This window comes from Plodia interpunctella, chromosome 30 (assembly GCF_027563975.2).
Source record: "Plodia interpunctella isolate USDA-ARS_2022_Savannah chromosome 30, ilPloInte3.2, whole genome shotgun sequence".
NCBI lineage: Eukaryota > Metazoa > Arthropoda > Insecta > Lepidoptera > Pyralidae > Plodia > Plodia interpunctella.
The window spans coordinates 1,218,867-1,231,222 of NC_071323.1; the positions used below are offsets into that span (position 1 = coordinate 1,218,867).

General features: G+C 36.5%; 2 protein-coding genes across 2 annotated transcripts in view; both read left to right on the plus strand.

Annotated features, from left to right (window-relative positions):
• Window positions 1-566: 566 nt before the first annotated feature.
• On the plus strand, window positions 567-5,900 carry LOC128682583 (zinc finger protein 468-like). The gene is made up of 6 exons (XM_053767391.2): window positions 567-859; window positions 1,324-1,568; window positions 2,455-2,629; window positions 3,436-3,577; window positions 4,097-4,277; window positions 5,003-5,900. Exons 1-6 carry the CDS (start codon window positions 692-694, stop codon window positions 5,172-5,174), a joined length of 1,083 nt encoding a protein of 360 aa, XP_053623366.1. The 5' UTR covers window positions 567-691; the 3' UTR covers window positions 5,175-5,900.
• Window positions 5,901-6,695: 795 nt separating this feature from the next.
• ATPCL (ATP citrate lyase) overlaps window positions 6,696-12,356 on the plus strand; it is a 56,335-nt gene continuing 50,674 nt past the window's right edge. Inside the window, exon 1 of the mRNA XM_053767421.1 lies at window positions 6,696-6,829. The gene's annotated coding sequence lies outside the window, so the exon portion shown is untranslated. The remainder of the gene's footprint in view (window positions 6,830-12,356) is intronic.

Genomic DNA, 12,356 nt, shown 5'->3' on the forward strand with positions numbered 1-12,356 from the left:
CCTTTGCTGTTCAAAATGATGTAAAATGCAGACGAATATTTACTGACTAAAAGTTGCTGCCCAATTGCTGACCAAGAAAACATTTTGCTTTTCAAAATTATATAAATTGCAAACCATTTTAGAACTATTTGCTGACCAATTAGATATTTTATAAATATATATTTTTTGCTGCCCAAAATACGAATATTTTCCTGACCGTTTAAATAACACATTTATTTTATGAGTCATATAAATAACTTAACTAAAAACCTACATTTTAACACTTTAACTGCTGAAAACAGTATATGTTTTAATAAAAAGACACGCAATTATTGTTTATCCTTTTTAAATACCTAAACGCAGATTAGATTTTAGTACAACGCGACGCGACATGGAAATATAAAAAAAAAACGAGACAGATCGTTGACATCATTCGTCAATCATTTCGAGCCTGGCCCATTTGCCATTAAATCTCAAAGCCCATCAAAATATAATTTATGGGGAACGGGGAGACAGGGGAGATACAACTTGGAATGGTAGATCATAGACAAATTCTATTGTTTGCTTGGTTTGTGTCAAACTGACAAAACAATGTCAAACTGGTTTTGCTTGCACATTTATATTATGTTTTAGATTTTAGTGAAAAAATTATATACTTAGTAGAGATAGACTGAAGTTATAATACAAAAAAAATAGTCAACTAAAGAACATAATGGACCAAAAAAATTCAACAGATAAACAAAAGTGTGAATTAATATCTGGAAAACATAATATCAAAGGCTCTTGCAGGGTCTGCATGACAAAAAGTACAAGTATGAGAGATATATTCGACGTAGAATCCAATATAATTAATAAAATAGAATTTTGTACGGGCCTAAAAGTAAGTTTCTGATGTTACACTATAAACATCAGACCAAAACCATAATATAGTTACTACATGTAGTTCTGATAAGATCTTTGTGTGTTCCCATTTACATTTGGAGCTGTGACGCCCCAAAGCCCAGCATTCGTAAAACCATTAATTTAACCATTAAATTTTGGATATTTGCCTACCTGCATAGGTAACTGAATCTTAACAGATGAGGAAGCAGCGCATGCTGCTATGTCATCTCCACTTCACACAATCTGCAGCATCCCTAGTCAGACCATTGACATGCAAATCCTCCCATACACTTTCCTGCATAATATGCAGGATATTTCATTTGGCAATGTATAATAAGAATAATGTATATATTTGATTAGTCAGTTTTTAGTTAGTTTTAATTTTATTTATTTAGTTTAATTTTTATAGATAAATACAAATTCAACTAAATTATACAATTTTCCTTTATGTCTTTATTTCAGTTGTTGGAACAAGATGGCTTGCCGTCTCAAATATGCGATGTCTGCCTGACAGATCTGTCTGTTGCTCACAAGTTTAAAACAACCTGTGTACACACCGAGGAGATGTTACAGAAAATCCTCCTTCAGAACCTCAAAGTGGAGTTAGATGATGATTACGAGGGTTTCACCGTCAGTGACGATGACACAAAGGATGTTTTCCAAGTCAAAAAGGAAGAGGTTGTTGTGAAGAAAGAGCCGATTAAAAGGTAATAATTAATCTTAAATTGCATTTATTTATTACCAGCTGTGTCGGGCTAGCTCCCGTGGGAATTTTCAGGGATAAAAAGTACCCTATGTGTTATTCCAGGTTATTTTCTACCTGTGTACAAATTCAATAACAATCAGTCCAGTAGGTAATGCATGAAGAGGTAAGAAACTTTTTTTCTCATTTATAATATTAGTTGGGATTGGGACTAGCTGTTGCCCGCATCTCCACATATACAGTGGCTTATGTTCAACTTCGTGTCATTAACTATATCTATGCAAAATTTTATCAAAATCGGCCCAGCAGTTTAGCTGTGAAAGTGTAACAGACTTTTGCATTATATTAGTATGCTTGCTAGGGTGAGCACTGTTTTACTTGAAATTGTTTCTAATATCTAATTCTTGGTCAAATATTTTATACACTGTATCCAATAATACATACATTAATAATAATAATAAATATGGAAAATACTAATCTCTCTGAACCCTCTAGACAAAGCTTAGCTGAAGATGGTATCTAGCTGCACACTAGCGCCACCATCTCATTTTTATAAAATTTCATTTATTTCTTAGAGAAAAATGAAATATGGTCTTGATAAATGATGCCATACTACATGAAGAATTTGATTAGACAGTATTTTTTTCTATTATACAATATAAACAGACTTTGGTATGTGTGTGTACATTGTGTAATAGAAAGCTACAATACTTTGTAATAAAATTCTTTATCTAGTGTGGCATAACAAAGCTTAGCTGAAGTTGCTATCTAGCCTGCACACTGGCGACGCCATCACATTTATAAATATTTTTTTGTGACAAATTTCATCTAAATGGGCCTAGTAGTTTTTGGAATTTCTTTATAATATTAGTTTGGATTACTATTTTCAGTTCACCTCGAATAAAACCATCAGTAAGGAAAAAAATACAGCCATCGCGATGTCCAAAGAAGAAACCCGACCCGTTATATTGTGAAGCATGCAAGTTAATGTTTGCGAACAAAAAGGCGAAGGACGAACACAACAGGAAATTACATAAAGATGAAATAGAAAATTTTATATGCGAGGTTTGTAAAGTATTCTATTGCTTCCTCAGCCGTTGAGTGTAGCAGCCCATAGTCAAAATCAAATAATTTATACAGAAATTAGCCTTTCACAGGCACTTTTTCACGTCATATTCTAAATTGAATTATATTTACCAAAGCTACTAAAACTACTAGCATTTCGGAAAGAAACTCATTCAAACAGTATTGGTCCACTACAAGAGATTGGTGCAATCCATATTAATTTCGCTATAGTTTTACGTCTAGCCGCATGTATGACGTCAACCCTCTGGGAATGTTGTTTTGCGTAAGAACACGGCATGACAGCTGCTACTCATTCCCTCGCCCACTCGACTTAGTCTAGGTAGGAATCCAAGCACATCTTGTTTTATTACCCTTTTATAGCCTTGTTGTGGCCTCTTCGTTCCAGCAATACTTAACGGTGCTGGGTGATTTCGCTAATGACATTCTTTTTAATTCATCATCATCAGCCTGTAGCAGTCCACCGCTGGACATAGGCCTCTCCCAAGGTGCGCCACTGCTGTCGGTTTTGGGCTTTTCGCATCCAGTACGTACCCTGCAACCTTTCGCAGGTCATCACGCCATCTGGCTAGTGGACGGCCAACACTTTGCTTACCCAGGCGTGGTCTCCACTCGAGAACGCGTATACTGAGGCGGTTATCCGTTCTTTCCTTTTAATTAAGAATGTCGAAACGTAATGTAAATAATTCACAATAATATTAAAATTTACAATGATTTCACAATTATAATTTGACAACATACCCGTATGTTGTCAGATTTATTACACAAATTAAATTATCTAATTACAGATATGCGGTAAAGTATTCCTTCACAGAGCTTCGCTGTTTAGCCACAGTCGCTCGCACCTGCCCCCGCAGTTCGCGTGCTCCACGTGCGACTACGTCACGTGGCACAAACACGACCTCGCCAAGCACGTCCTCATACACACTGGTTAGTGTCAAGTCTCGTTCGCACGGGGGATTTTTCGACGCGCAGACATTAAACTGTCTATATTATATCTATATATAAACTGTCTATATATATGCAAATTATTTTAATGTAAGTTGAATGATTGTTTTTTTTTTCAAAAATTTCATAATTGACAATCCTTGAATGTCGTCATGAATATCTCGTTGTATTCAACGCGTGACGAAAAAAATCATAGCCGAGCATGTAAACCGTCGAGGAGTTCCCTCGTCGGGAACCGATCCCGGGTGCACCATCTTATATTATAATAATAGTGGGGTTGAAAAATGTGTGAAAATGAACTTTATTGCCCATAAACACATTAGGATAAACACAATAAACTATTCTTTTCCCGCCCGACGCGAATCTGACATTTTAATTTTTTTTATTCTTTTTTTTTAACACCACAGACAACAAACGCTATCATTGCGAGTATTGCGACCGTTCCCGCCCGACGCGAATCTGACATTTTTTTTTTTTCACTTTTTTTTTTTAACACCACAGGCAACAAACGCTATCAATGCGAGTACTGCACAGCTTCGTATTACACCTCGTCGAACTTGAGCAGCCACATCCGCCGCTTCCACGAGAAGATCAAGCGGTACCCGTGCGCCCTCTGTGATATGAGATTCTACGACACAACCAAACTGAACCGGCATCTCGACTCGCATAATGATGTCAAACGGTGAGCGGGCGATTGTATCGATACTCGGGTCGTTATCGATAGTCTGATTATTGATAACTATATTTCGGGATAAAAAGTACCCTATGTGTTATTCCATGTCATATTTTAACCGTGTACCAAATTTCGTAACGATCTGTCCAGTAAGATTTTGCGTGAAAGAGTAACAAACATACACACATACATCCTCACAAACTGTCGCATTTGTAATGTTAGTAGGATTTATTCGATTCAAATAAGATTTTTTAAGGCAACTGCCTTTGCACAATTTTATTTCCTGCGCCTGACGCATGGGCGGTCCTCCATTTCAACCGTTTGTATTTGCAACTAGCATTTGCCCGCGGCATCGCCCGCGTTTGTTTCGTTCATAATTTATTATTGTCAATATCTCGGGTTCTAAGCAACATATTGCTATGAAACTTGTATTTAAGTTGGACCAGTCGCTATGCAACTGTGATGCGCAAACAAACATACATACAGACAAAAATGGGAAAAAATTGTTTTGGCATTATAAAGAATAATTATGGTGGTCTTTAAGAGACTAGCATTTTTGCATGAACAGACATACAGACAGACAAAAATTAAAAAAAAAAAATGTTGTAAAAAGACAGATCATTATTTTTTTATATCTCCTAGTACAAACATATCCCACTTACAGTTTTATTATATGTATAGATAGATAAAAAATTAAAATTATAAATTAAAATTAATAATCAGCATCTCCCTAGATTCGAATGCGAGGTCTGTCACTCCTGCTTCACCCGCCGCTGTTACTGGAAGAAACATCTGCAGCGGCAGCACAACATCACCATCCCGGCTCAGAGGCCGGGCAAGCAGAAAGTGAACGTTGTTGTCGGGGAGCTCGTCAGCGAAGTTGCTAAGATATTTAATAAGTGTTAAAATTGTGCAAAAAAACAAACTAAGAAGTGCTTGTGCTCAAGAGTGATATGTTTAGGCAATAAAAGACGAAATGATAGTCGGAGAATCGTCGGAGATCGATATAAGTGTTAAAATTGTGCAAAAAACGTGCTTGATGTGGTCAAGAATGCTGGGCAACTGTTTATCAACGAAGTCGCTAAGATATTTAATAGGTGTTAAAATTGTGCAAAAAAAAACAAGTATACCTTCCTCTCGAATCTCTATATATTAAAAAAGCCACAGTCACAATGTGTTATGTAAGTAGTATGTGTTGTGCAGACAGATAGAAAGAAGCGACTTTGTTTTTTATTATATAGTCATAATGATTCAAGGATATTCTAGGATTATATCTACACACTTATTAATGAAAATATCACAGCACATGCACACACACATAATTTCAGCTAAAATATGTTTTGTTTCGTTCTGTCAATGTCAAATATTGTAAAGTGCAATGGAGACAGAACATAATTTAGCTTAAAGTATGATTTAACTTTTTATACATATAACTTTTAGGCATGGAATTAGCAGGTGCTCCGTGTACGAAGTACGTACTAAATCCATGCTTTTAAGTCAACGTAAAGTTTTGTTTGTCTTTATTGACGATGGCTGAGTACAATATAGCAATATTTTAAGCATAATAAATTTATTTTACAATTTGTTATTTATTTACTTAAAGTAACTTGAAATAAATCGGTTAAATAATAATATTGTATTTATTTCGTTGCGTAATTAACTTAAATCTTGCTTTTAGCTACTACACGGCTTCGGCCCCGTAATTTTCCCACGGGAACAATTATTTTTCCCGGATGATTGTCCTTTTCCATTACTTCAAGCTATATGTATGCAAAATTTCAAGAAGATTGATTAGACAGATCGTGAACAGGTAACAAACATACTTACGCATTTGTAATATTAGAACTAATGCGGGTAGTATGATTGTTGAGAACAAAGATAAAATAATAATGTTGAGAACGAATCAAGCCACAAAGGTGTCGTTGATTTGTTCGCTCGCCTGTTGACCATGGCTTTAGAATATTTAAGCAAAATCGCACGAGGCGGGGCCCTTTTTAAATCTATGAAACCGCAGCTTTGTGATTTGTCAGAATAAGCTCGCAAGTCTTATAACCGCGGCCTTAGATTAGTTTCTACGACTAGACTGGGTCGTGGCGTGCGTGGCTCGTATTTTAGATCATGACGGTGATACTATTATGAAAAATATGCTTTATTCCTTCATTGTAATGTTCTTATATCTGTGCATTATGCGAACATTAGCTCGCTATTCGATCTTTTATACATATATATGACAAACTATTAGTACCTATTTATTCTCGTACATACATATATGGACCAATTTTTTTTTTATTATTTTGTTTCTCTGAAAAGAACGGACGGATGCATTAGAGACCCTTTTAGGCAGCCAAAATAATTTTCTGACAACATCTATATGTCAACGTCAAATCTACTTACAGTTCACCGACATGACATGACAATTGCATTGTCGTCATCAGTTCGTAGGTACCTATCTTGATTCAGACGCGATTTTGCAAGTTGTTATAGTATAATCCATTGATAAACTGAAATTAGTGCATTTCCGTGTCATACTAGTTACTCTTCGCAACTGCGGTGGTGTACTAGTAAGTAATTATTTTGTCTTATACGCAATGTATAGTGCGTTTACATAGTAGGTACATTGCTATCTAAGAATATGATTTTTCAGTTGATTAGCGTCGATAAAACTGTTGTTGCGGTTTTTATACTCATCACTGATTGCGGTAATACGATTAGATTCATGTGTATCAATCAAAACAGTTAAATAACTAGATTTCTTACCTTGTACTTGGAATTTACTGTTTTGACACACATTCCTATCAACCGGAATTTATAAAGTCGGTCAAACTCTGTTAGGTTCAACAGTTTAATGTATCATTTTTACAAAAGTGGACCAACTGGTTAGCGTTAGACTGGAGTAACATAGTAAAATTCAGAAATCAATATATAATTTTGTTTGATGTACTTGTAGGTTAGGTTTTTTGTGACCATTCAAACGCGAGAGAGCTTTCTGAGATTAATATTGCAAAAAAAATGCTGATCTATTATTAGCTAAACACAACTGTACATAATATGTGTTATAAAGTAACCCTGGTTGAACATAACAGTTAACTATCACCACTTAAATATGTTACAGTAAAACTGTCTTCAAAAAATTGACGAACCACCCATGAATCTTTCCTGTTATTCATGGGTGGTTTGTCGCTACACTGTCATTACAATTTTTAAATTTTAACAAAGACAAGAGTTTTGTTTTACTATCTGACTTTGAAATAATTAATCTGTATAATGTCTATTTTATGAATGATTGATTTTGAAAATGATTCTTTCCTCGTGAAAATAGAAGGATATTAAAATAGGGCGACCGCAGCCGTCACAGCTCTGAGATGGTTCTCAGGGTCCTTGGGTGGTCCCTATTACATGAATACTTTGAATAAATATTGTAATTATTGAAAGAAAATACTTACTTTTTAATTTTATGCACAGTAGCGCCTCTACTATATAAAAAAAATAAAGAAATAAAACCATAAGTATGTAACTACTGTAAAAGCCATTGACTTCCAGACTTTTTGATCCAAACTAAAAAATACATGATGAAGATGTAACAAACATACTCACAAACTTGATCTATTATAATATTAGCACTGTATTAAAAGGTCGTAACTACTAATAATGTTTTAAATTTACCGCCCCAGACTCCAGCATACTTGTAAATGAGTGGATTTACAAGTAGGCTGGAGTCTGGGGACGCTGGGCTTGGGATTTTATTTCTACAATTGTTATAGAATAGAATATCTTTATTGCGAAACACACACACGAACATACACATGAAGATTGTATTTTCGATGTATCCGGGTGGTTCTCGGTGCGTTTCAACTGCTCCGGCCATGCCGTCATTTCCATAATCAACCATTAATGAAATTAACATTGCCACAATACAGATTAATGATTTTAAAGTCAGTAAAATTAATTATTTATTGTCTTTGTTATGTAATTTGAAAAATGGCAATGACAGTGCAGCCAGTGTCCACACAGCAGTCGAAACACTCTAAGAAACACCCAAATACCATGTGACTGTTTTAAGATCCCATAACTTGAAAGGATAAAAATGATTTATGCAAATACTAGCCGCGCGCCCCGGGCTCCCGTGGAAATTTCGTGATAAAAAATACTAATATATGTTATTCCAAGTTATATTCTAAATCAAATATCATAACAAACCGTCCCAGTAGATTTTGCATTATAGAGTTACAAACATAAATCCTCACGAACTTTCGATATTTATAATATCAGTAGGGTTTAGTATGTTCCAACAATTTTGTTTTTTTTATGAGTCTTAGATGATGAAAATAAACTTTTTATCTGCCTTTTTTGCCACATCAACATCATGATTGTTATCAAATGCAACACAGTGTTACAAACTTAATAAAAAAATAATTAAGAACTATTAAAAACTAAATAAAAGAAAACAACAATAAAGATCCCACTTCAGATACGCCTCATAACATAAACGAGCATATTACTATCTAATTCACGAGTGTTTGTTTCATTTTCTACACTGTGACGTACCAAGCCAAGCTAGCCCAGGCAAAAAGTATAACTGAAAATTTTTTGTTTGTGTTTTTACGACCGGCCGCCCGGCGCCAACACTCTTTGGCAATGCGGTTGTTACCAATCAGTTGTCAAGGCTTCTTACCTTATCCCATGGGAATAAAACCGCTATCGGTCGTAACCACGGGGAATTTATGTTCGCTAGTGTGTGTATTCCATTACTTGCTACTAAACCCGATAGGCACTCGTAAAAGGCACGTCAATGCCTTTAGGCGACTCGGATAAAATGTAAAATTAGTGAAAATAACACACACGGAATGAAAGAACACACAAATCTTTAAATTTTTCTTTCCTTTCGAGTGTGTGTGTGTGTGTGCGTGTGTGTGTAACAGAGAAAGAGCCACCTGGAGGTCGTCCTATTGTAAGTGGGGAACCACACTGGAAGCATTAGTAACACATGTGTTTATTGAGAGCAAAGTAGGGTCGCCACCTCAAGTTTTCTTCCTGATAGTGTGACCCGCGACCTAGCTATCATAAATGTCATCTCAATGTCGCTGTGTCCTCTCGCGACCTGACTTAAAAACTTGTTGGTTTCGCGTGATTTTGCCTGTGCCTAGAAAATTGGCGTGTACACGTGCAATTTTCCAGGGTTCCGTACCCATGGCGTGAAAGCTAAGCCTTTCCGTCCGTCAGTCTCCTTGAATGGTGGGTAAATGAGCGTGCCGGTTGCCTGATGGTAAGCAAACACCGCATCTTATTGACACGAGAAACCCGATACGGGTCGCCGATGCGTAGCTGTTTTTTTTTTAATTGTCAGTCCGTCAGGACTGTCGCCATGCTGTATCTCACATGGAATTAGTAAGTACTCTACTAATTCCATGGTGTCTCATGAGCCGTGATAGACAGTTGAAATTGTCACAGATTATGTATTTCTGTTGTCGCTGTAACAATAATGTGACGTCATTTAAGGGTGGTTCGCGGAGCGTTCGACCGCTGCGGCCGCGCTGTCATTACGATCCGACAATTTTCTCGAGGAAGGAATCATTTCCAAAATCAATCATTCATAAAATTGACATTACTGAATAGTACAGATTAATTATTTTAAAGTCAGTATTAAAACTAATTCTTTATTTTGAAGTCAGAAAACTAATTGTTGTCTTTGTCAAAATTTGAAAAATTGTAATGACAGCGCGGCCGCAGCTGTCGAAAAACTCTGAGAGGCTCCTGCCTTTAAAACAAACGTGATTTTTTGCCGCTTAAATAGATAACTAGCTTGTGACCGCGGCTTTGCCCGCGTGAATTTCCCACGGGAATATTTATATTTCCTAAACGAAAATTTTTCACAGCTTATTTCATGTCAATTTCAACTCTACCGCGTTTACTTTACGTGTACGACATACCTGAGAAAAAGCGCCTTGACAGACACAACAAAATGATCCTATAAGAGTTCCGTTTTCACCTTTTTAGGTGTGGAACCCTAAAAATCACATTTTTTAAATAATACCAAACAATTGTTCGCCACCTGATGGCCCGTGATCCCGCAGCATACGGAAGCTGAAACGCCATCCTATGTGTGGATAAAGTGTTTATTACAACTATTAACATTCTATTTGGGGCAAAAATAATTTGTTTGTTTGTTTGTTTGTTTGTTTGTTTGTTTGTTTGTTTGTTTGTTTGTTTGTTTGTTTGTTTGTTTGTTTGTTTGTTTGCAACCGTTTGTACGATTTTATAAAAGTATGTAGGATATGCCAATATAATTTTTAAGTTCGTGGCGTATCAAAATCGATTCAGTCGTTTTTGAAATATTCACAATTTTGTAAAAATGTGTTATGTTTTGTAGTTTCTGTATTTATGAGTATGCTGACTGATTGACCGAGCGAGAGAAGCGAGTGAGTACTACAAGTCGACTTGGGGCAAAAATACGTTTTTTGTATGCATGTAGTAGCTTGAAGTATGGAGAAGGACATAGGGTACCTTTCATCCCGGAAAAATGACTGATCCCGTGAAAAATTTACGCAGGCGAAGCCGAGGGCAAGAAGCTAGTAAATAATATTCGGTATTCACTCACTCATCTTCGCGTGTTCCCGGTTGCATTCTGGACTGACGCCTCGAAGCCCAGTTTCAGCGTATAAATAAAGTATCTTTGTTTTTACAACTGGCCGCCTGCCTAACGTTAACCCTCATTGGGAATGATATGGTTGCCTATCAGTTGCGAAGGCTTTATGTCCCTTAGTCGCCTCGTTCGACATCTGCGGGATCGGTTTATAGTGTGGTCTTATTCTAGGGACCACACGCCAATAATATTTGATATTGACAGGCAGTTATATGGTGAGTCTTCCTTAGCCTTGACACGCACTGGGCCCAGTCATCTTTGCTCAACGTTAGTTGACGTAAGAACAAAAACATGTTAAAGACTTTTTGTGTATATATATATTTTTGATAAATATATTAGGACAAAGATTAAGCTAGCCCCAAAGTAAGTTCGAGACTAGACTAGAAAGTTCGTGTGTTATGGGATACTAACTCAACGATACCATATTTTATAACAAATAAATATCTATATATCTAGATAAACATCCATGACCCGACCGAGGATCGAACCCGGGACCTCTCGGTTCAGAGGCATGCACTTTACCACTGCGCCACCGAGGTCGTCGAAAATATCTTCAAGCTAGAACGATATGGTTGAATTGAATAGATTTGATCTCAGCGGGCTGTTGTCGTTCCGAAATGATGGTACCAAGTTTGTGATGAAAAATACAATACAGACAGACGTAGTGACATCCTAAACTAATATTGCAAATGCAAGTTTGTTTTTTACCTCTTCACGCTCTGTCTACTCAACCAATCCTCGCGACTGAAATAAATATATTAGGACAAATCACAGATTGAGTTAGCCCCAATGTAAGTTCGAGAATTGTATTATGGGATACCAACGATAGATTCTATAACAAATATATATAGATAAACATCCAAGACCCGGGCCAATCAGAAAAAGATCATTTTCCATCATGACCCGACCGGGGATGAACCGTGAGGCCGGAGGCACGCACTTTACCACTGCGCCACAAAGGTCGTCGAAATTGATGAGAGTAAGGTCTAAGGGGTCCAGGGGACATTAAAATATAGATTGAGAAAAGTAACAAAAAAAAAGGAACACATTTAAATGATTGGTTTTTTTAGAATCTCTCTTTGGGGGGCAGGCCCCCGCCCCTTGTGCCCTTGTCGACGCCCTTGTTACCCATGCAAACGAACCTTGTACCTAACTTAATAAAAAAACGCTACTATTTTTCGTGAATCGCTCACACATCATCACTTTACGTCAATGTTATGTAAAAAATACGTTAGCTTGAGTGTTTAAAACAATGCCTGTCAAAGGTCAAAATTAGATATTCCTCTCAAGGTTTTCGTGAGAGGAGAATTGTAATAAAAATATTATGGAAAATTTTGTTTCTACTTAGTTATTTTTTATCTGAAAGCGATAGTGTTCTCGTTCATGAGGAAATCTCTGCTTTCTATTTCATTTTTACATAGACTTTTGCCCGCGGCTCCGCCCGAGTT